Source organism: Cricetulus griseus, chromosome 2 (assembly GCF_003668045.3).
Source record: "Cricetulus griseus strain 17A/GY chromosome 2, alternate assembly CriGri-PICRH-1.0, whole genome shotgun sequence".
Taxonomy (NCBI): Eukaryota; Metazoa; Chordata; class Mammalia; order Rodentia; family Cricetidae; genus Cricetulus; species Cricetulus griseus.
In genome coordinates this window covers 323,128,337-323,151,884 of record NC_048595.1, presented here as the reverse complement: position 1 = coordinate 323,151,884, position 23,548 = coordinate 323,128,337, and the positions used below count along the sequence as shown (strand labels likewise).

The 23,548-nt window shown below is 40.6% G+C and overlaps 1 protein-coding gene across 1 annotated transcript; it reads left to right on the top strand.

Moving 5' to 3' along the window:
* The first annotated feature begins 2,196 nt into the window (after positions 1 to 2,196).
* On the top strand, positions 2,197 to 17,522 carry Shisal2b (shisa like 2B). Its single transcript, XM_027401530.2, has 3 exons — positions 2,197 to 2,387; positions 6,317 to 6,474; positions 17,346 to 17,522. Exons 1-3 carry the CDS (start codon positions 2,197 to 2,199, stop codon positions 17,477 to 17,479), a joined length of 483 nt encoding a protein of 160 aa, XP_027257331.1. The 3' UTR covers positions 17,480 to 17,522.
* Positions 17,523 to 23,548: the final 6,026 nt, after the last annotated feature.

Here is a 23,548-nt window from a genome sequence, read left to right as displayed (position 1 = left end):
AGCCTGGTTATTTCAACACTTCCTCCTCTGGCTTTCCCCTGAAAAATGCCTGTGGGGGCAGAAACTTTTTGTTGCATCAACAGTTACCAGTCATTCACCAATGGCACATTAGGAGAGCCCTTAACAATTGACTTTGTTGTGTGAACATCATAGAGTGTATTTACACAAACTGAGATTGCTAGGATATCTCTAGGCAATGAGATTGCCTGGGACTCCTTGTACCCCCTGTATATGTTGTCCATCATTCATAAAAATATTGTTTCGTGGTGCCTGTCTGTAGTAGAAACCAACTTGGGGGCTGTGGATGCAACTCCGTTGCTGGAGTGCTTGCCCAGGCCTGAGAAACATGGAACATAGCAGTGCATATCTATAATCCCAGCACTGGGGATATGGAGACAGGAATATCAGAAGGCCAAAGTTATCCCTGATGACATAGCAAGTCAAAGCCCACTGAGACCATTCCTAGGAATAAAATAAAATAACTTGAATGCACATTCACCAGAAAGGGGCATTTGCTCTTGAGTAACAGGGGTCTCAAGGAACTTAAGAGTAGGAAGGAGTTGACATAGCACAGAAAAGAGCTCAAACAAAAATCACAAAGCCATCAACACTTGTCAAACCCTTGTTTGTTACTCTCTTGTGGCTCTTTTTCCTCTTTTATGTTTACTGCTTCTCTTTTGCCTTCTTGTGTACATGATGGAATTGCATTTCTGTGAGAGAGACACACCCCTCTCCTAACTAAATTTGTTTCAATCTCTGGCTGAGTCTGTAGCATGCTAGTGCTAGGGACCAGATTTAATTCAGAGAGAGAGAGAGAGAGAGAGAGAGAGAGAGAGAGAGAGAGAGAGAGAGAGAGAGAGAGATGACACATGGGCTCTAGCCATAGATATGGCATACTGCAGGACAGTGGTCCCTGAGAAGGGAACAGGTGAGGAAAGCCTTGTGAGGAACCGCCCTCCTCTGGAGAGCAGGGCTACTGTGCAAGGAGAGAGAGAGTTCAGGCAGAGGGAACAATCCCTAGAGTTCCTAGAGATCTGGAGATAGTGGGGGTGCCCACCAGTGGCAAGCTTTGCAATTCACAAGGTGTGGAGTAGAATTTTCAGAGGTATTGGACTCAGTAGGGAAAAAATTTAGTTCTCAAAGCCATGCTGGTCCTGCCTAACAAAGCTTGAAAACAAAATGGAAAGAATCAAACTGTCTCCAGGTTACTACATTCCAGGGCAGAGCTCAGGAATATTTATAAAGAACACAAAAATACCCATCGAACAAGTTCATGATGTCTGTCTTCCAATCAAGCTCCTGGCCAAAGGGGGGGGCAGAGAAATGACAAGGAACAATGTTCTGTCCTGAAAATTCTGAGTGCTAGTTTCATATTAAGGCTATTGTTATTTTTGTCCTTATATCCCTCAGTATTGTTTGACTCGCTATAACAAGCACACATTACTACTATTATTTCAAAAGATTGAACAAATCACGTAGGAAAACGAGATTCATAGACAAAAGTACTTCTGTACTTCAGAAGTGATTTAAAATCTCTTTCCCTGACTCCTTCCTGTTCTGCCTCACTTTCTAGAAGGTTCTCCCTTTCTTTTCGGCCATCTCTTGCCTTTCCTCCCTTTTCCATGTAGTTTAGGTCAATGTGGTGGTGTGGCTATATGTTTTAAAACCCCATACAGTTAGTTATTCGGATTTGAACACCCCATGCCCTCACTAAAGCTAGTCTAAGGCCTTTTTTGTTCAGCCTGCTCCGGGACCCGGATCAGTTGGTAAATGCAGGTAAAGCCTCTATGAACCAGGCTCTATTGCCATGTCACTGAGCAAGGAAAGATTACACTTTGGCTGCACCTGTGTAGCCTGCACCCAAGTTCACCTCTGCTGTTCCCGCTAAAGGGATCCTCCTCGTGTGGAGTGAAGACTGCTACAGGCTACGGATAAAAGTGGTGGGGAGTCCACAGAAAACAGTCGGAGGGAGAAGCAGAGGGCCGGGCCACGCAAAGAAAGGGACCACTCAGCGACGAGACCCAGAGGTGAGAGCAGAGCTCTCCAGCACAGCGTGGACAGCGGGAGGAGAGCCAGGGGGCGCAGAAGCTGAGCGCCTGCTCTGGGACCCCAGATCACCGGAGTCGCCCGGGCGTGGAACGCACTGTCCGAGCGCACATCGCACGCACCTAGGGGTCCTGTTCACAGCCACCCGCGATGAGTGAGAGCAGCCGCCTGTGTTCGGGCTACTACAGCCTCAACCGCAGCTTCGTGGAGCCCTTTCAGTGCCCGCGGCACGGCGATGGGGCCGCGCTGCTCTACTGCTGCGGCTTCGCAGACCTCAAGTACTGCTGCAGTGAACCGGGCAGCTACTTCCCCTACAAGCACAGCTACATGTGGAGCCTCAGGTGGGCAGGGCAGGGCAGGGCAGGGCAGGGCAGGGAAGGGCAGGGAAGGGAAGGGAAGGGTAGGGCGGGATTGGGCAGGGCAGGGCGACTCCTCCCGGACCTGGGAAAGTGACCAGTGGAAGTCACGAAACCGGAATCAGGGAGATCTCCCAGTGCCCGCTGTATTCAGGTCCTTGTGCCATGGCGCCAGGCTTCTGAATGGTAACTCTGAAGGGTACCCTGGAGACCAGTGGGCAACCTGTGCATCCCAACCTACCTCGGGGACCTCTGCTGGCACTACTAGCTGGAGGCTCTACTGACAAGACTGGAGGTTTTCATTCCTCTTTAGGTGTTTGGGGTTGTTTGTTTGTTTGTTTGTACATACATTTAAACGGAAAGGGGGCTTCTTTGGAACACGAGTTAAGGTAGTAAGAACCATAAGAGTACTTAGGTGTCACTGGGCAGCTGGAGTCCTTAAATGTGTGTGTGTGTGTGTGTGTGTGTGTGTGTGTGTGTGTGTGTGTGTGTGTGTGTGTGTGTGTTTGCACAGGTGCATGCGTACCACTGGGCTTTACAACCCACTCTTGGAGGTTCAGACACACTGCCCAACCAGGCTGAAGATGGAAGAAACCTCGAGTTGCTCTGCTTATGCACGCAGCACGACCTTTCTGGACACCCTTCTCCTACACCCTCACGGTTTGACCATTGATGGATGTCAAGAGGCTTTGCTTTCAAAGCCACATATTTCTTGCTTCTTTTTCCTAGAGTGGGATTTTCCCTGTTTCTATTAGTCCTTATGCAAGTGTTTTCATTAAGAAATACTCCCCTCAAAAACAGCAGACTTTGAAACTTTAAATGATTCTTTTCTTTTGTCTACAGAATGAATGGAATCCTGAGACTATAGGAAAGAACTTCCACTGTCACCACCACAAATTGTGTGTGTGTGTGCGCGCGCGCAGCGTGTGTGTGTCTGAGAGAGAGAGAGAGAGAGAGAGAGAGAGAGAGAGAGAGAGAGAGAGAGAACTAGCTAGTGGGAGTACAGTAGAGCACAATACTATTGCCCCGCTCTCTCATCATGATCCAGAATTTGGCACACATGCCAGCCAGATCAACAGCAAGCTTATTTCTTGGGGGCAATAAAACAAATACTATTTTTGTGCATTGCAAAGTTGAAGAAACTCTCAAGAGCACTGCCTTCTTTCTGGGAAGTCAACTGACCAAGTTGTTCTTGAGTTGGACAAACTTGGCAGGAAATGATGCCAACGTATTCTCTATAGATTATTTGGGGAAAGAAAATGAGGTACTGCCCTGTCATTTTGGGCTTTTGGAGACTGGCTCGGTAGTCCATCTGTGAGCGTTTGAAGGGCAGATGCACCTCTAACAGAGTGGCAGTGCTCAAGTCAAACTCAATTGGAAATGGTGCCCAGGGTCTTCAGATCCTCCAGGGTGGCCATAAACCCTTCCCAAAGTCTGAGAGAGCACAAAGGAGGGAGCAACCTGCTGGTGTCTGCCTTCATCAGGCCAAAATCGGCAGCTAGCTCAGTGTCAGGGAAAGAGAAAAATCATGATAACTACGGGCATCAGTTGGCAACACTGAAGCAGGGGTTCCTGTGAATTACGGAGCTCTGAAAACACTGCAGGGAGGTAAATTCATTAGAGCTTCATTTCTCTTCTATTCTTTGCTCTTCGCTGCTAATTTAAAATGTTCCAACTGCGAAAAATATTACAGAAGTCACTAGCTTTGGAACTGAGATTCCATAGCTACCAGCGAGAAAGACAGCCATAGCTACTTTGAAGGTGCTAAGTAGGAGGATGGTGCATGGCTATGCTAGCAGCTTCAGACACTTTCCAGTGGCTAGAAAAACAACTATGCTGGAATACCAGGAGGACGGGTGTTTCTCCCTTCCCCGCCAGTCCCTTTTTTCCTTCCCTCCTCTTCTAAACCCCTAAATTCAAAGGGTCTCCTTTAGTAACCTTTTCCAGGACTTAGGAAAAGAAGGCTTATTTGTCAGGGCATTCATGGATGGATGCTGAAAAAGCATTTGTGGAAATGACCAATTTAGGAGACTCCTGGATCCCCACCTTTACATGGAGATCTTCAGGCACATAAGGAACCATGGCTATGAAACATCAACATGCTGTTTAGGTTTCCTCCGAATTGTGTAGTCTTTGTTGTTGTTGTTGTTTTGTTTTTCAAGACACGGTTTCTCCATGGCTTTGGAGCCTGTCCTGGAACTAGCTCTTGTAGACCAGGCTGGTCTCAAGCTCACAGAGATCTTCCTGCCCTTGCCTCCTGAGTGCTGGGATTAAAGGCATGTGCTACCACCACCCAGTCAAACTGGTGTAGTCTTTTTAAATCCCTGCACATTGAACATGTGATGTACATGCTGAATTTCCTTAGACTGACAAATCTTAATTTACAAAATCCCTTATTACCTTAAAAATTGTTTTCAACAACTGGGTTCTCATTTCAAGAATCTGTCCAGGTGCCCCACCTATCTGATTTGTGCACAAAGTAATTCTAAATCTAATACTAATGGATTCCATTCTTGTGTGTCTGTGTAAGTGAACCAAACCCTCCCTGGCACAGTTTGCAGAAGGCAAGGTATAGGAGTTTTGTTCTTAATCCAACTAGAGTAAAGAGCAAGTAGCATGGTGACTTCCAAGTGCAAATACATAAGTCTGTTTGGACTCTGACATAAAATTACCTAGTCATCATTATATGCAGGGGCTGGTTGGGACAAGCTCAATGTTAAGAAACCAAGTACAAGAATTTGGAACATTGACTCCATGTTGCCTATAGTTCAGGAGGAGACAATCTCTTTTGTGCAAGGGTGTTTTATCTCCTCACATCAAGGGAGAGTGGAATAAACAGCCTGTCACCTTCAATACTGTTCTTTCTCTCAAAGCAGTGATGTTCCTAGTGTCCCTGATCTAATTTTTCCTTTCTTTTGGTAAAAGTCAAGCTTGCCAGGGGCCTAATCCCTGAGAGAAAGAAGAAGCCAGAAGACAAGCCAAGAAGATAATGAAGACTAAGATCATTATTTTTCAGTGATGTGCATTGCAAATTGCTACATGCAGATCAATCATGAATTAATTAGTGTTTACTCTCATCTGTTCAATATTTTCTACAAGCTAAACTTGTATGTAAATACTTACAGAATTACAGTATTCACAACACTATGGGAAAAATGTCTGAAGTCAGCTCTTGAATAGCCTAACATTTAATTATGGCTGTTTCTCCATGACTCAAGAGACATTCGTCTGCATACAGCTCAGTATGACAGTGACTTTTCAAATTCCCTCTTTTTAATGGTACCAAGTGCACAGAGTTTATGAAAACTGCTGTTTCAGTGTCTAGCATATGTATAACCACATAAATGAATTACTCCAAATGCGGCACAGGGAAAATGACAGGAAAATCTCAGGCTTTGAAAGTGAATTTCATATACATTCTGTAAACAGCTTTATTTTAACTAATCCCTCTTCTCTTTTGCAGTGGTTGTGGTTTTGTACATTAACACATGTCTTTCATATACATCTCTAAGAGAAAAGTTTTCTATCTCTGATAAATATGTTTCCTGACTCATACTGAAGCAAGTACTTTTCTGTTTATCTTTCCTTTTGTGAAACTGATCTTTCTAATGTGTGGTATTAATTTGATTAACTTGATTTATTTGAAGTGGGATGTTTATGACATTCCTAGAGAATCCTCTGACCACTGACCTTTCTCACAGATATCATATGGTAGTAACACACAAATTTTAAAAGTCCTTGAATACCATAGACAGGATATGACAAGAATTCAATGTGAAAATTTCAACCAATTACTCCTTGTAGCAAAGCAGAATTTGGTTATGAATGGATGAGAGCAAGAATGAGCAGTGAAATCTTTGGTCTAGCTTGAGTGCACAGCAGTTTGGATGACATGACTCTTTCTGTTTCCTTAGCATTGGTGCTCTGATTGGATTGGGAATCGCCGCCCTTGTTTTACTTGCCTTTGTCATCAGTGTCTGTGTCCTTTGCTACTTATTTCTGTACACAAAACCTCAAAGATTGGACAATGGCCTTAAACTTCAGCACCTGGAGGTGTCTTCTGCACTAGAAGGTAACCAGAATCCATTCTTTGTAATCAGTTAATTGTGCTATATCTTAGCTGGGTGACAGAGCACACTTTTAAGAATGAATGTTCTTTAAAGATTCTGTTTACAATGTATCCTTGCAAGAGTTCACATTGAATCAGCTTTAGTGATGGGATACTTTAGGGAAATTGTGTTCAAGACAAGTTAGCAGACTATAAATGCTCTTATGGAAAGCAAGTCAATAAAGGCCAGAACTTTCACTTTGATATATTTAATTCTTTTTTAGTTATCAATACATATCCTTCTGAAAAGAATTACATTTTGGTTTTCTGGCAGAACCAAGAATATCAAGTACATAAGAAAATGAAATGCCCAGTAGGACACTTTTGTTAGTGAGCTTTATCAGTGGTCAGTCAGTGGTCAGACTGGCACCTGGTGTGAGGAATCAAGGGGGCATGTAAGACAATTCAGACATTTGCAAAAAAAAAAAAAAAAAAAAACCCGAAAAACGAATGGAATATTCGTTTTTAAAAAGAGAAAGCATTTAATTTGGGGGCTCATGGTTGCAGAGGGTTAGAGTCCACGGCCATCATGTAAGGAGCATGGCAGCCGGGAGGCAAGAGCAGGATCAGTAGCTGAGAGTTCACATCTGATTCATGAGCAGTCAAATAGAATGAGAGAGTCAAATAGAATATTCTTTGTTGTTGAATGGCCTACAAACTAGTTATTTCTTTTCTTTTTTGTTTTTTGTTTTTAGAGACAGGGTTTCTTTGTGTAGCTTTGGAGCCTATCCCGGCATTCGCTCTGGAGATCAGGCTGGCCTCAAACTCACAGAGATCTGCCTGCCTCTGCCTCCCTAGTGCTGGGATTAAAGGGGTGGGCCATCAATGCCCAGCTCAAACTAGTTATTTCTATTGGTGTATGTATATGTGTACAATGTAACTATGAAGTAGAAAGTAACTTTTATGTATAAATCACAGATTCTGTGTCTCATTATTTCGGTTATAAAATAGTATATAGATGTCAGTTGTTATCATTATGAAACTATCAAAATTTTGTGAAAACTGGTTTCTATGAGTGTATTAGGATACACCAATCATGAATTTTGACATGTGTGTATACAGAATATATTTTAAAGACTATATAGGTAACAATACATAAATTTAGGATCTATATTGACATATTTAGAATGGCATATGAGTGTTTATTGCTTTCATTTAAAAAGAAAAAGGAAATCTTAAAACATGAAGGAATTCATAGGCTGCATTTTAGCTGTGATGTTTATGAAGTGCCTACCTTGTGACTTAATCAAATATGTCACCATCACCATGTGCCTGCATTAGCTGTAGTCTCCTCTGGGGAGAAGAATCTCTCAGCCCCTCTTGTCCTCTTGTCACAGTACAGCAGGATAGATTCCTCTGGAATTCTCTTCCCAAAATGCTGATAAGGAGGGGCCAAACTGAGAAACTGGGAGCTGAATTTAATCCAAGTGACTTTGACCCAGTTTCGTCTCCACAAGCACAACCATGCGATTGATTGGTGGTTATCACATCATCAGACTGAAAAAGTAATTATCATCTCATTTGCTTAGATGATTGAAAATCATGGCTCTAAATCTTTTCTATACTCAAGAATCATCTGCATGGGGGAGTGGGGGCATCTTAAAAACACAGCTTCTCAGTCCTAGCTTTTCCAACAAACACCTCTTCTTCCCACTCTTCCTTGACCTCCTACTTTCCATAGAGCAGTCATGGTGGGACTGTTAAAATCTAAGTCATAGGGGCTGGAGAGATGGCTCAGTGGTTAAAAGCACTGACTGCTCTTCCAGAGGGCCTGGGTTCAATTCCCAGTACCCACATGGCAGCTCATGACAGACTGTAACGCCAGTTCAAGGGGGTCTGACACCCTCATACCAACATTCATGCAGGCAAAACACCAATACAAATGAAATAAAAATAAGTAAATGTTCTTTAAAAAAAAAAAACAAAAAAACTCTTAGTCCAAGGAAGCCTTCAGTTCAAGATCCTCCTGCCTCAGCTTCCCGGGTGCTGAAATTGCAGGCATGTAACACCACATCTCTCTGAATTCATAACACAATGAAATTTGTTCTTTTTTCATGAATTTATAATTTCAAAATGAAGAAAATACATAAAATAGAGGAAAGACAGACTATACTAGTCAAATAATGGATGCCTGGATTCCTTTTCTTTTTGGACAGGTTTTCATGTCAAGCTGACCTCAAACTCACTATAAAATCAAAAATGACTCTAAGTCTCCAAACCCTTCTGCCTTCAACTTCCAAGTTCTGGGATGACAGGCATGTACCACCATGCCTGGCTTATGGTTCTTTTTGATGTTATTTTATATCTCTAAAAAAATTTATAAGTGTTTTGAGATGACTGAGTGGGTAAAGACCTTTGCCCCCAAGCCTGATGGCCTGAGTTGGATTCTCTGGACCCATATGGCTGAAGGAGGATTCATTCCTATTTGTCCTCAGACCTCTGCACAGACAGGTGCCACAGTGTGTGTGAGTGTGTGTGTGTGTGTGTGTGTGTGTGTGTGTATACCTGTGCCTATGCACACACACACACACACACACACACTCTCTCTCTCTCTCTCTCACACACACACACACACACTCACACAGTCTCTATCTCACACACTAACACACACACACACACACACAGACTCATACACTCTCACATTCTCACACACACATTCTCACACTTACACACACACACACACACACACACACACACTCACTCACACATACTCACACAAGAAAAACCTAAGTCAGCCCTCAAACCCTAATTTTCCCCCAACCATCTCAATGGATACAGCTCTCCACTGTGACCTTTTATGGCCCTCTAGGTCTTTCTTTTTCTAATCTCCTTTGCCAAAGCACATTGGGCCCTTTGCCATTTCTTGAGAGTCTTGATCAGGGCCTTTGCACACACTACCACCATTTGCTCAGACATCTGTGTGACTTACAGTTCTTTTTAACTCCTTACTGAGATGTCCTTTTCCCAGGAGTTCCTCCTCGCCTGCTTTCTTAACTTCCCTGCAGCTCTTCCTAGTCAATCTCCCCCCACTCCCTTTCCCCCAAAATGTTTGGGTATGATAAGCACTGGGGATATTACAATGAACAAACATGACAAAAAATCTTACTTTGCTGGAACTTAGCTTTTGGTCATAATGTCAAAAATTTATAGATAACAAGTAGACAAGTAAATAGACAATAGTGAAGTTAAATGTATCTTGTGAAACCTTGACCAGGTATGTTCGCTGCTGCAGTTATCAAACACACATCGAGTGTGTCTACTATATAATGCACTGTGTTAAATAAAAAGTGGTTATTTTTCCTGGTTTAGCTGAAGGACTATTGCAAAATTTTATTTCATGCTTGCTCTGTGAAGCCAGAAGCGGAATTACTACTGGCATGCCAATTCAGATTTGGCATGTGTCTTGCTGTTTAGGGGGTGAAACCAGTTAATGTATTTCTTATGAAGTTAGATGAGACTGCTTTCTTGCAGTGAAATAGCCCCACTTTGTTCCTCACAAAAATGTATGTATCAAGGTACCAAGTTAATTTAATATACCTTTCCTGAGTCTGGCTATTAGAAAGCAGCATACAAAATTTAAAGTAACCAGTGCCTTGCTGTTGCTTTCAAAGGACTTGATGTTGGTCATGTGAGTTGATTTTTTTTTAAATCATAGTGCAGAACACATAACAAAATAGGTAATCCATATGTTGTTGGAATAGAAAAATGGGTTCCTCTTGAATGGACCCTTTGAAATGATATTTAAACATTGTGCACTTTATTAAATATGAGCAACCCATTCCAGTGTTCCCACCACCTAGCAAGAGATGCTGTTGTTTAAGCTATGGGGAAGACAAGTTAGAGATCTTACTGCATTTAAGGAACATGTTAAAGACTGAAAACATAAGGAAAGGTTTGCAGAATAACAGGCTTGTAAGTAGAATTGATTTCACCATTAAGCCTTTTTTTTTTCAATACTCTCTGTTCCAAAAAAATGTATCACACATTATTTTAGACTAATTTCTTAAAACTATCTTTTATTTTCTGAAATTCTAATTACACAATTTCCCCCTTCCTTGCTCCTGCCTCAAAACCCTCCCCCATATCCCTCCATGCTCCCTTTAAAATTCATGTCCTCTTTTTTCATTAGTTGTTACATACATGTGCACACACGATCGTGCGCGCGCGCGCGCGCGCACACACACACACACACACACACACACACACACACACACACACACACACACTCGCTCCTAAATACACGAATACAACCTATTCAGTCTGTATAATGTTACATTAAATATGTTTTCAGAGCTGAACATATGACATTAGATAATTGGTTGGTGTGTTTTTCCTTGGGGAAGAGTATTTGGATTAATTTTTATAATGTAGACTGTTTTTGTTACAGGTAATGAATAATCTAGGAGGAACTGTGTTCTTGTACATATTACAATGGATATAGGGTCCTCTTTTTCTATAAATGACAATGGTTTAGGTCTAAAATAGGCTGATCATAGATTACACTTCCAGGATTTTCCTTCAGCCTATTTTTATTCCAGGCTATTTCGATTTTAAATGCATACAGCTTAAGGCTTTATACAGTCTCTGAGCTGATCTTGAAAAGGCAGGTAGGTCTTTTCTGGCCATGGCTGCAGACATTAGTGGTATAACCTCTGTTGTCCACACTGTACAGAGTACCTCTCGCTGAGCAATTGGTGGGCTTTTAAATTGTGCCCTGCAAGTGTTTTCTTCTTTTAAAGTTTTTACATTTTGTGTTATGCACATTTCAAATGCCAAAATTCTGAAGACTACTGGGGCTTGTATTGTTTTGCCTTGGACACTATGCTGCCAAACAAAAGATGCCTATATGAAGTCAGTCCTATGCATGAGGGCTTGAGAGCTTTACCAATTCTTTCCTTTCCCAGCACCCAAACTCGCATGCCCTGGTCAGACTGGGGCCTTGTAAGTCTCTGAACAAACCCGCATATAGGTGGTCGCCTTGGAAAGGTGGAAGATAGAAATGAATAAAGGTAAGTAAATTAGCACTAAAACACAGTAACAGGCAAAAAACAAAACTGCATATAGGATACTGAGAGTGTAAGTTGGCAGGGTGGGGGGAATCCCATAATCATTTATTGCGGCCATGAGCAAAATGAGTCTTAGGCTTACTTGAAATGGTTTTATGTTTCTCCTTATAAGATGTTCTTGGTTCCTCAGAAAGAGAAGTTTCTTTCCACTCATGGTAGAAATACTGGAAATACAGAGAAACAAACAAATGCTCTGGGCACAGAGGTGAAAGGTGTTAGCACTTCATGAATATCCTTCAAGGAGGTTTTTCTGCATATCCGTAGATCACATAGAAAGCACAATAGGAAATGCAGGACATGGCAGCCTATGTCTGATCCCCGCACAGAGGGTGAGGCAGGATGGTAACAAGTTTGAGGCAAGCCTGGTGGGTATCTCTCTTTCTCTCCCCCTAGCCCGTGTGTGTGTGTGTGTGTGTGTGTGTGTGTGTGTGTGTGTGTGTGTGTGTGTGTGTGTGTGTGGTATGTGTGTGTGGTGTGTGTGTGAGTGTGTGTTTGTCTGTCTCTGTCCCCATCCTCCACCTCCCTTTAAAAAAACACAATAGTTGCATCTTTCTTTGCCTATAAACAAATGCCTGTTATCCTTTAACCCATTGTTACTTCACAAAGCACCATGACTTTTGCTGTTGATATAATAAGCCTTTTTATATCCCTCCCACGCAGATTTACTGATTGTTAATATTTTGCTTTATTAGTTCTATCACTGGTACTTTGTGCATATTTTCTGAACTATATGACTTTTAAACTATAAAATCAATAGCACTTCCTAAGAACAAAGATACTTCCTCGTGTGTGAACCCTGCCCATACATCCAAGTCAGCCACCAAAACACTGATGCAACGACATACACTCTGGGATTTATATTAAAGTTTTCCAATCTCAATAGCTAATTTTTCTTATCTCAGATCTGTTCCAGAATTACATTCATATCCTTTTATTTCTTGTTTCCTTTCATCCTCAGCCTTTCTTCTTCTTTTATGCCCTTGGCAGATATTTTGTGCAGTGTCCCTCAATCTCTGTCTGTTTTCTCATTATTGGAGAGACAGCATACATTCTTTACAGGAACACACAAAATTTATAGTATCAAAGCACCACAGACAACACACAATCTTAATTGGCCTGATTATTAGTGGTAGTAACATGATTACAGTGAGGTATTTGAAACCAAGAAAATATCCTGTTCCTCGGCAAATCTTCACTCAGTCACTGATTTTTTGACAACCGCTATTATGATGACACTTATAAATGACAATTTTTCAACTTCTTACAGCTTTTGAATTTATTATTTCACTGCTCCCCTGTTTATTTATCTAAGTTCTGTGTGACACTGAAATGAAATATCTTAGACTGTGTAATTTATAAAGAACAAAAGGTTAATTTTCACAATTCCAGAGGCTGGGAAGTTTAAGATCAAGATGTCTGTGTAGTGAGCACTGAGTGAGAGCTGATGTGTGCTTCTCAGATAGCGAGTGCCTTGATGCCGTGTCTTCTCATGGAACAAGGAGAAAATGGGCAAAAAGAAGCTAGACTGTCCTCCCCCACCCTAGCTCTTTTGCAGGATTGCTAACTCCACATATAGGGGCAGAACTCTCAAGGTCTAGTCACCTCCTAAGGCCCTCAACTCTCAATACTTGCCATTTGATTTCACACACCTTTTAGAGGAACACATGCATTCTATCCTTTTCATTTTAAAGTCAGTATGGATGTGTGCATTTTAAAATGTTGTTGTTGTTGTTTATTTTGACCCATGAATGACCTTATATTTGCCCAGTGGAAAATTTTTAATTTAATTTTTGGGTGTATGTATATATGTAGTATGTGCACATTGCATGCAGAAGCCAGAGGTAGACACTGATTGTCCAACTGTATCAGGTTCTTCCTTACTTCCTTGGGTCATGGTTTGTCACAAAAGCCGGAGCTAGGCTGCCGTCCATCAAGCTCAAGTGATCTTCCAGCACCATCTTCTATAGTGCTGGATTACAGGTATACACAGGACCTTGGCTTTTAAATGCATGCTGGGATCCAAGCTCACATCCTCATCATTGCATAGAAAGCACTCCTAACCACGGAGCCATCTATCTCTCTTGCCATTGAACAAACTCTTTTAAATTGTTTCCCATGCCTGTTTGAAATTTGCCCATCATTTTGGGAGCACTTTTTTATTCTTCAGGACATTTGGTTTGTTCCCAGTTCCAACACTGGAACCTATTTCTTCAAGAGCCTGGCTCATTTCAGATGGTAATGGTGTTTATAAATCAAATGTGGATATACCATATTTAATTAACTCACTAACTTCCACTTTCACCATCTCTTCCAGATATATCTAATACCTAAGTATTTTCTTAGCATAAATCCTTAGCAGTTGAATTCCTAATTTGAGTGTGCACACATATCAAAAGATGTGGGTATAGTTTCTACCTACCCTCCAGAAAATTACTATTTACACTTACTTGCTTTTCCACAATCTCTGTGGCTTTGTGTATTATAATTTGGAGGTATCTATTTCACTAATTTCATAAAGAATATTATTTTATTTTAAAATTATCTAATCAGACATTTTCATGTTTGTATGTTTTGTGACACACTACTTATATTTTATGTATTTTTCTATGAGGGTATTCATTCTTTAATAGATACTGCAGGTTTTCTTCTGCTGCATTAAAATTTGTGTGTATGTGCTTAAAGCTTTAATAACTCTACAGAAGCAAATATTTTTATTTTTTATTTCCAAATGAGTCAGTTGTCCAAATATCTAGTAGTCTGTCTTTCTAATGTCAACCTACATGGTCACTTATCATAAATTGTTGCATGTACTCAGGTCTGCTTTTAGACTGTGCTCTACTGAATTATTCATTCTGATTATTTTTAAGTTATGATAGACTGTAAAATTATTGCTGTTATATTAAGTCAAGAATTCATTCCCTTCCTTCCACCAAGCTTCTTATAAGAATATATTGGCTTTTTGTATGTAATGCTTAAGTTTCCAAATGAACTTTTGAATCGCACTTTAAAATTTTGAAACAGTTAAGTGATATTTTGATGGTTTATAGTAAATTTATAGATAACTTTGGGAGCCACTTTACTACTTAATACTCTGTAAAACACAAATAAAGTGCTCAAAACTCATTAAATTGGGCTCCTAACTCTACTCAGTAATACTTTATTTCACAAAAGCTATTAAAGAATTCATTGTGATATTAGTAGAAAATGAGATAATTTGGATCCCAGAATAAAAAGCCACTCATGTATTCTCTTGGAAAGGGAGGATGAATTGACAAACTTTCTTGATCACGGCCTGCAGCTGTGTCTGTGAGTCTGTTTCAAAAAATCAAAACCAACATCACCACAAAACAACACAATGACTTGGGAGTGCAGATTTAAGATTGTTTCCCAAGGCTATCCAGCGGTGGGGGTGGGGGCCAAGGTTGCTGCTTGGAGCTCCATTGCAGAAGCCAGGTGAAGATGGATGGATAATGAATGGCAGGAAAGCTCCACCACAGTCTGCTAGGTGGCCAGGGGACAGAGACCTGCAGGGGTCCCCAATCCTCATTTTCTGTTTTGAAATGCCTGTCAAGACCCAAGCTAACATGGTAAGCTGATCCCTGAGGAAAAGCTCTGAAATAAATACGAGTTTAACTGTTATCAGAACAAGTATTTGGCATCACTGCAATGAGAACAGGTAGAATGATTTTGTTTGATGCACTGGATTTAAATTTTGCCAAAAGTCAACAGTTTATTATGCTTGGGATTAAAGGAAGGCTAGGATTTACATATAGTAGCCAGATTAAAATGAAATAAGGACAGAAAGATGAAAGCTCAGCACCAGGAACTGAAGGGAAGAATTACAGGCTTGGCAACTGTACCCAACTAAAGACAGGTATCAAATAAGAAAAACTCTCCGAGTGTAACAAATCTTTGGCAGTTCAATGGCATTACAGACTTCTTACTTGAAATCAAACCATGTTGTAACCTGTGATAGAAGGTTTTATCCCTACTTGGCTAGATAAGAAATTAGTTTTTATGAAAGGAAACTAGGGAAAACAGGTTGCTGAGGTGGCTCCTTCTCTTAAAATGGCCCCAGAAAGACATTAGGGGACTTTGTTATCTCCGGGGCTTCACTTGCTGTTTTCTTGTATCTCCAATTACTTTAAACTGCTGGAGGGAAACCCATTGAAAGTACTTTTGGATTTTTATAGCAGTAAATTCTGGAGTGTTCAGGTGTTTACAACCCATCTTTTCTTATTCGAATAGGAAATTGCTTTGTTAGGGGTAATTGCTTTGGTTTTAGAAGCCAACCTAGGAAATTGTCTTGATAAGGTAACTTGTTTAGAAGCCAAGTCAATAATGAGTTAGGGCTGGGGAATAAGGGCTTTTGCAAATGCTAAGGATGGAGAATTTTAAATACTCGAATGTATTTTGATAGCTTGTACACCTCAGAGAGCAGTAGGTAGTTCTGATGAATTCCTCTAGCTTTTGCCTCAGAAATACATAATGGAACCAAACCTGCCAGAACAGAGACAAGTTAGAGCATCCAAATTATTAGGTTAGAAAATAACACCTGGAGATTCCCCCTTGCTATAAATACCATAAAATCTGTATATGGTGGTGGTGGTGGGGCTTGAAATTTTAATTCAAAGGTTATGAATTTAAATATGTAAGCATCACTTAGGAAATATGTAGGAGTCAATAAACCAACATTAGGTTTAAGTTTTCAGAACCCCCCAATACCCCAATTTGAAACTTTTGCAAGCTTGAATAAGATACAAGGACAGTAACAAACCACAGAATAGCAATCCACTTCTCCTTTGTTAGCTCAAGTGTTGACAAGTGAATACCACACTGCCCAGCCATTGCTTATTATGGGTTTACATGCAGTGTGTGAATTGGATTGTGGAGTGAACGTGCTCTTTTAAAAAACTCACATCCAGATCCACTTGCCTCTGCCTCTTCAGCAAATCCTACCGGCCTGCACCACCAGAGCCGGTGACCTGAACATGGATGTCAATAAGGAGGCCTCTGCACTCCAGGGAGCCTCTGATGGTGGATTAGTATTTTTCCCTGGTGCAAGAAGGGACTTTGAGAGCCCATCCTACGTGAAGGGTTACACACTGGCCCTGGACACATGGGGAAGGGCCCAGGACCAGCACAGGAAGATTTGGTGGACTTTGCAGAGCCCCCGTTGAGGGCCCTACCCTGCCTGGGGAGTGGTGGGTGGATGGGGTGGGGGGTGGGCTGGGGGTGGGGGAGGAGGGTTGGGGTGAGGGGAGGGAGAGGGAGAAGGGACTTGAAACAAGCTTGTTCCCTAACTAGAACTAATAAATAAATTAAAAAAAAGAACCCAGATAAAAACAAAACAGAACAAAACAAAACAAAACTCACATCCAAATTGCTGATGGTGGCAAAGCCTTCAAGTCTTGAAATCATCATGATTAGCTTTAATGCAGTTTATATTTCTGTAGGGTAGGAACAGTTACTTTCATTAAGTGAACCTGAATTGTTACCTCCTAATGAAATGTGTGCTTTCTCATAGAGACATGGAGAAAAGAACATGGAAATGAAATTCATATTCCTGTGTCTGAGTATCTCCCTTCACTTTCAGAATGAATGGCTCAAACTCGTTCTGAATGGACTTGGTTCTCACTCATCCATACAGTATTTTCAGAACATACCATTTTCAATACTATTATAACAATTCAAGCACAAACTTTGAAAAGACAAATTCTATATCACAAGTTTAACTAATTATTTCATTTGGTCTTGTGTATTTTGCAGGCAACTTGAATAGAAAAACCAAAGGCCTCATTTTAAATGCAGCATCAAATTCAACAAATGAGACCGTCTATGAAGCTGATGATGTAACTCAAGAAAAAACAATGGATACAACACAAATCAATATTGCTTATTAGCTAAAATTCCTGTTTTAAAAGCTCACTGGAGAGATGGAGCATTAAGAATAAAGAATGCATTCTACTTTATTTGACTTTTTGAGACAGGGCTTCTCTACATAGCCTTGACCATCCTGGAACTCACTATATAGACTAGGCTGGCCAACTCACAGACTTGCTTCTGCCTTCTGAGTTCTGGGATCAAAGGTGTGTGCCACCATACCTGGCAAGAATGCATTTTCAATCAGCTTCTAACTTTGCTTTTTTAATCTTTGCCACTCACAAAGCAAGACCAGTTTCAGTTTTAATTAGCTCATTTATTAAGCACTTTCTGAGGTTCTGATAAATGGTTATGTGCGTAAGTTTCCTTTGTCAAGTTTCTGTATGACATGGAACTATGCTATTTCTTCAAAATAAAGAGTTTAGCAATGACAGAAAAACAAACCAATCTTAGTGAAGCACAATTAATGGGTTTGTTTTATTACCAACATTTCACAATGACTTAACACAGGTTATTACTGCCATAAGAGATAATAATGGGTAGAGGTCAGACGCCTGCCTCGTGACAAGGAACCAATCAGAAGTTAGCTGGTGGCGCTATGCTTTACGACCCTGGGTGTACTTTACGGACAAGCGCACAGCAATGACGCACAGAGCATAGCAATCACCCTGGGGGGGCCTATGGGCCATAACAACCAGTTGACCAATCAACACAGGGCAAGCCCTCCAAGCCTGGAGGCACACCAATCGTGAGCCTGTGAGTACCCCTAGACACTCCCTTTACGCTGTCCTTCAAGATCTCTCGGGAGCCCCTAGGAGTTGTCTTTGCTAGCCATCCGCCATGGCAGGTGGGTGAAAGACCTGAGCTAACATGGGGTTAGGTCGTTAAAAAAACAATAAAGCCTCATGCAGTTTGCAGAAAAAAAAAAAATGGTTAAGTAAACCTTGGGGGGGCCTTGTCTCATAAACCAAAGGCTCCCAAGCCTCTTGGACATTGATGCTTTTGAAGGATTTGTGTGTGTGTGTGTGTGTGTGTGTGTGTGTGTGTGTGTGTGTGTGTGTGTATGTGTGTGTATGAAAAAAGAATATATTACCTTCATAAAAATTAATATTCAATGGCAAAGATATCACTATATAACCTGTAAAATGGGTACATCCTATATTTCAAGTATACAAGGCAACTCCTCTGTCAGTACATTTCTTAAAGAAAGTCTGTAATGAAAGTCATAAGAAGTAAGTTTGAATGTCAGCAGTAGGCTGGGCTGGACACACTTCCTGCTGAACTAGCTCACCTCTGGGTTAACCTAGGAAAAGACATGGGGCTCCCCCTTGGACCAACTGGGCATTTCTCTGTAACTTATAAGCAGAAGGTGTTTCTTAAGTTAAAACAAAATATTAAAAGTAAAAAGCATTATTAAACTGTGGCTCATCTTAAACACTGAAAAACATATTTCAAATGATATACTTAAATTTCACAAATATTCAGTGTACTTCCAGCTAATGCTACTATCTAACATATAAAAAGTTTCAGCAGCTTACATCTCAAAAAATTTTCTACATAAATGTATCTATTAAGAATATAGCCATAGTTCCAAAAATGGAATTCAATAGAAAAAAGAAAAACAACGTAGGGCCCGTGTCACTGCACACATCTGCTTTGGGTAAGGTTTTCATAGCTGAAAGACTTGTCTTTCAAAATGTGCTGACCATGGCTTCTTCAGTCTGCTATCAAGATTCATTATTCTTGTGCATGCAAAACTCAGGGGTAGAAACTTCTCATCGTGTCTACCAAAGCAATGGGTTTCTCTCAGGCTAGCATTAAGTTTTGAGGGGATGGGAATGTTTTCTTATCTGCAGTCTGGTACCATTGCTGCAATCTTAGTGGCTACTGGGCAACTAAAATGTAGCTGATGTCACAGAAGTGACATGTTTATTATTTTATTAAACAATTACATTTGGCTTCCCCATTCAAATAGAATAGTTTCACTAAGGTTTAAATATTAAAATGCTAGAGTGTAATTGAAGTTTGAAAGTTCAAATATTTTTAATTATAAAAATGACCTTTTTTTGTTGTTGTTTTTTAGATCAGAAAAGCAATTTTATTTTGTGCAGGTTCAGAGCTCTCATGGATACTTGTGATCTTTTCCAATAATGTTTTTAAAAAGAAGCTCCAGTTGCTGGGCAGTAGTGGCACATGCTTTTAATCCCAGCACTCAGAAGGCAGAGGCAGGTGGATCTCTGTGAGTTTGAGGACAGCCTTGGTCTACAGAGTGAGTTCAATGGCATCGAGGTTACACAGGGAAACCATGTCTCAAGAAACCAACCAACCAAAGAGAAGAGGAATGGAGGGAGGGAGAAAGGAGTAAAGAGAAGAAAGAAAGAAAGAAAGAAAGAAAGAAAGAAAGAAAGGAAGGAAGAAAGGAAGGAAGGAAGAAAGAAAGGAAGAAAGAAAGAAAGAAAAAGAGAGCATGAGGGAGAGGATGGGAGGGAGGAAAGAGAGAAAGAAAGAAAGAAAGAAAGAAAGAAAGAAAGAAAGAAAGAAAGAAGGAAGAGAGATGCCCCTGGAAATGTTGTGCATTGATATACAGGAGTCAGTAATAGTTCTAGACTAGCTCAGATGGACATCTGTGTGGAGAATGCTTACTTAAGCCCCTGGGACAGCTTTATTTTCTTTGCTGAATGAAAGGCAAGGGAAGGCACCATAAATAGCACAAAAGAGAGGAAATTAAGGCTGGAGCTCATCCTCTCCTATCTGTGGGAAAGGCAAAATGGAGACACATATGGTTGTGTACACTATAAACAGTGCCCAAGGAGTAGGACTGCAGACCTTTGTTGTGCCAGGTACTTACAGACGAGTTGAAGGGAGAGACATGAGTGAAGTCAGATGACACTGACCTTAGCAACTGGGGTTACTGTCACCTCTGTTCCTATACACTGAAACCTGGTACTGTGAGATCAGCTGACATCTTGACACGAGGCCTGCAGAGGTAGCTCACCTCTAGGTTACCTGAATGGACAGAGTGATGTGTCTCACTGTAACTTTGAAGCATTGCTGCTTCCAAAATTGAGATAAAATATTAAAAACAAGAAGCCTTATTTAATTATGACATAGTCTATACATTAAAAAATATTTAAAATTATTTATTTGGGCTTCATAGTTAAAACATAGCTTTAAGCCCATCAAGAATAAAGTGAAATTAGCAATAAATCACATTTTGAAAAAATGTACATGAATATAAATTCTTAGAACCATTATTATTATTATTATTATTATTATTATTTTTATTATTATTAGTTTTAGGAAATATAAGCCATTATGTAATTTATAAACAACAGAGCATAAAACCCTAAAATTATCTTTATGTGGACTTTTTTTTTTGGTTTTTCGAGACAGGGTTTCTCCGTGTAGCTTTGGAGCCTATCCTGGCACTCACTCTGGAGACCAGGCTGGCCTCGAACTCACAGAGATCTGCCTGCCTCTGCCTCTTGAGTGCTGGGATTAAAGGCGTGCGCCACCAACACCCGGCTTCTCCATGTGGACTTTTAATGGCAGCAATTTCACCTTTTAAAAATTGTAGAACAGAATCATGAAAGAAGAGATGAGATCAAACCCCTGTGGAAGCCATCTCCTTCCTTAAAACGCTGTCATGACTCATGGCTTAGAGAGTAAAATCTAAGCTCACAAACATGGAGCCCTAAGGGCTCCTTCTCTTGGTTGCAGGAACCTGAAATGGTGGTGTCAGTTTTCACCACTCTGCCTTACACAGGCACACTGCCCTGCCAGGCGTCCATTTCTTCAGACACACAGTTCAACTCTTATGTCTTTGTCTTCTTCCTGTCCAGCACTCCCTCGTTAAGAAGTGCCCAGACTCTAGTCATCAACCCTAATAACATAAACTTCAGGTGTTCTCTCAGTAGCCCCTCTAGCTGCAGCAGACTAATGCAGCATCTGTATTTCTTTCCATGAATCTTCGGGTTCAGTACTGCACTCGAATGAATACCCTGGCCTCCAAGAACGAAAGGGGTAAGAGATGTACTAAATTCAAGGAACTAAGAAAAACACCCTGAGAGCTTTTAGACAAGATAGGAGAAAAAAGAATGGGGAAGGGAGTGGGGAAAGCACACTCATCAGCTTAAAAACAGTAGCTTCCAAGTGTTCAGATAATTTAGCTACAAACAGAAATCTATGTGTAAATTCTGTCTGCATTTGGTGAAAATGACATACAATTGGGTCATAACAAAATGAATTGAATACCATTTATCTACTTAAGTTGATATGTTTAGCAGTCATAATAAATGCAACCTTCACAGAATGCTGGCTGCTTATCTATAATACTTCCTTAAAAGAATATTATTTGAAATTCACTAGAAGTGATCTGAGAAAACATAGTACAACATTTCATAGGCAAGAGTCACCAAGGCCCTGAGAAGCTAAATGACTTTGCTGGGGGTTAACAGAGGGAGTTGGGGATAGAATGTGCTCAGGGTGGTGGAGCCAAAGGCTGTCAGGGGCTCAGAGGAGATCGAGCACTGCCAGGGTTGCTGAGGCACAGGCTACAACAGACAGTTACCATACCAGTAGTCGGGATTGTTACTTAAATGAAGTTTTCTTTCTGCTTCACATTGCCTAAAAAGACATTTCCTAGGAGGTATTAATGAGACATGAATCCCATTACAACAACTTCTTACTTTAGTAAAAATAAATGACTTTTACTTGGATATTTCATAAGGTTTACAAATATTATAGGGAAATTTATTAATAATGTTAAGATTATTCCTGGGGGAAATGACTGGTCCATTAAACATTTTTCATTCTATTATACCAGATTACTGAGTGAGGGCTAAGTGTATATATAAAGTTTCTGAATAATTAGCTGAATCAAGAAAAAAATCAATAAAAAAAACCCTTTTAGCCCAGTGGTGGTGTCACACACCTTTAATCCCAGCACTCAGGAGGCAGAGGCAGGCAGATCTCTGTGAGTTCGAGACTATCCTGGTCTACAAGAGCTAGTTCCAGGACAGCCTCCAAAGCCACAGAGAAATCCTGTCTCAGAAAAAAAAACAAAACAAAACAACAACAACAACAAAAAACCCTTATAAGTCAATTTACATTATCTTACAATTAATAGAAATGAAACTTGAAAACATAATGAACTCTTCATTTACAACTACTGTCACTGCTAACATCTACACACACAAAGGGATAAGGCCATTTCTCTATGTAGTATTTGTTACTTCTTAAGTTTAAAATTAAAAATCCTTAAATTTACATGCACATGTACATGTCTGTGCGAGCACCTGCTAAGTGCTCATGAGTACCACAGAGGTCAGCTGAAGGCACTGGATCACTTGGAACTGGAGTAATAGGGTTACAGGTGGTTATGAACTTCCCGGTGAGGATGCTGGGACCTGAACTCAGGTCCTCTTTAAGAGAAGTAAGAGTGTTTAACTGCTGCTCCACCTGTCTTAACAGCTACCTGCTTTTTAAAAAGGATTTTAAAAATGGCATTTATTTATTTTCATTAATCAAGAGAACTAAAACAACCAAAGATGTGACTTTCACAAAATTAGTGTCGACAAAACAAATCCTTAAAAATCCAAAAATTCTGTGCTTTAGTCCTAACAAATGACTAAACTATGAATAAAACAACTTCTTATGAGCCAAGAGAGTTATCAGTTTGTGGAAAAGCTGAAGATGTGAGCGCTTCATGGAAGCACTGCTAGGAAAGGGTGTGGCTGTAGCTTGTGTGGAACCCGGGGAGAAGTGAGGGGTTTGTTCAGAGACTTACAAGGCCCCAGTCTGACCAGGGCATGCGAGTTTGGGTGCTGGACAAAGGAAGAATTGGTAAAGCTCTCCAGCCTGCAAGATCAAGTGTACTTACTTGACAAATGTGCCTGCAGCCACATCTCTGCTTACCAACTTGACGCTATATAAGTGTACCATAGCAAGGTACTTAGAAACTTCAGTGCTGTTCCAAGCTAGCAGGTTGGTTTTCAATGCTTTTACAGCATAATAAGTTAACTTGTTGGGATTTGGGAATACTAGATGTTAAAACACACTACCACGAAATTAAAAATGTCAGAAACATT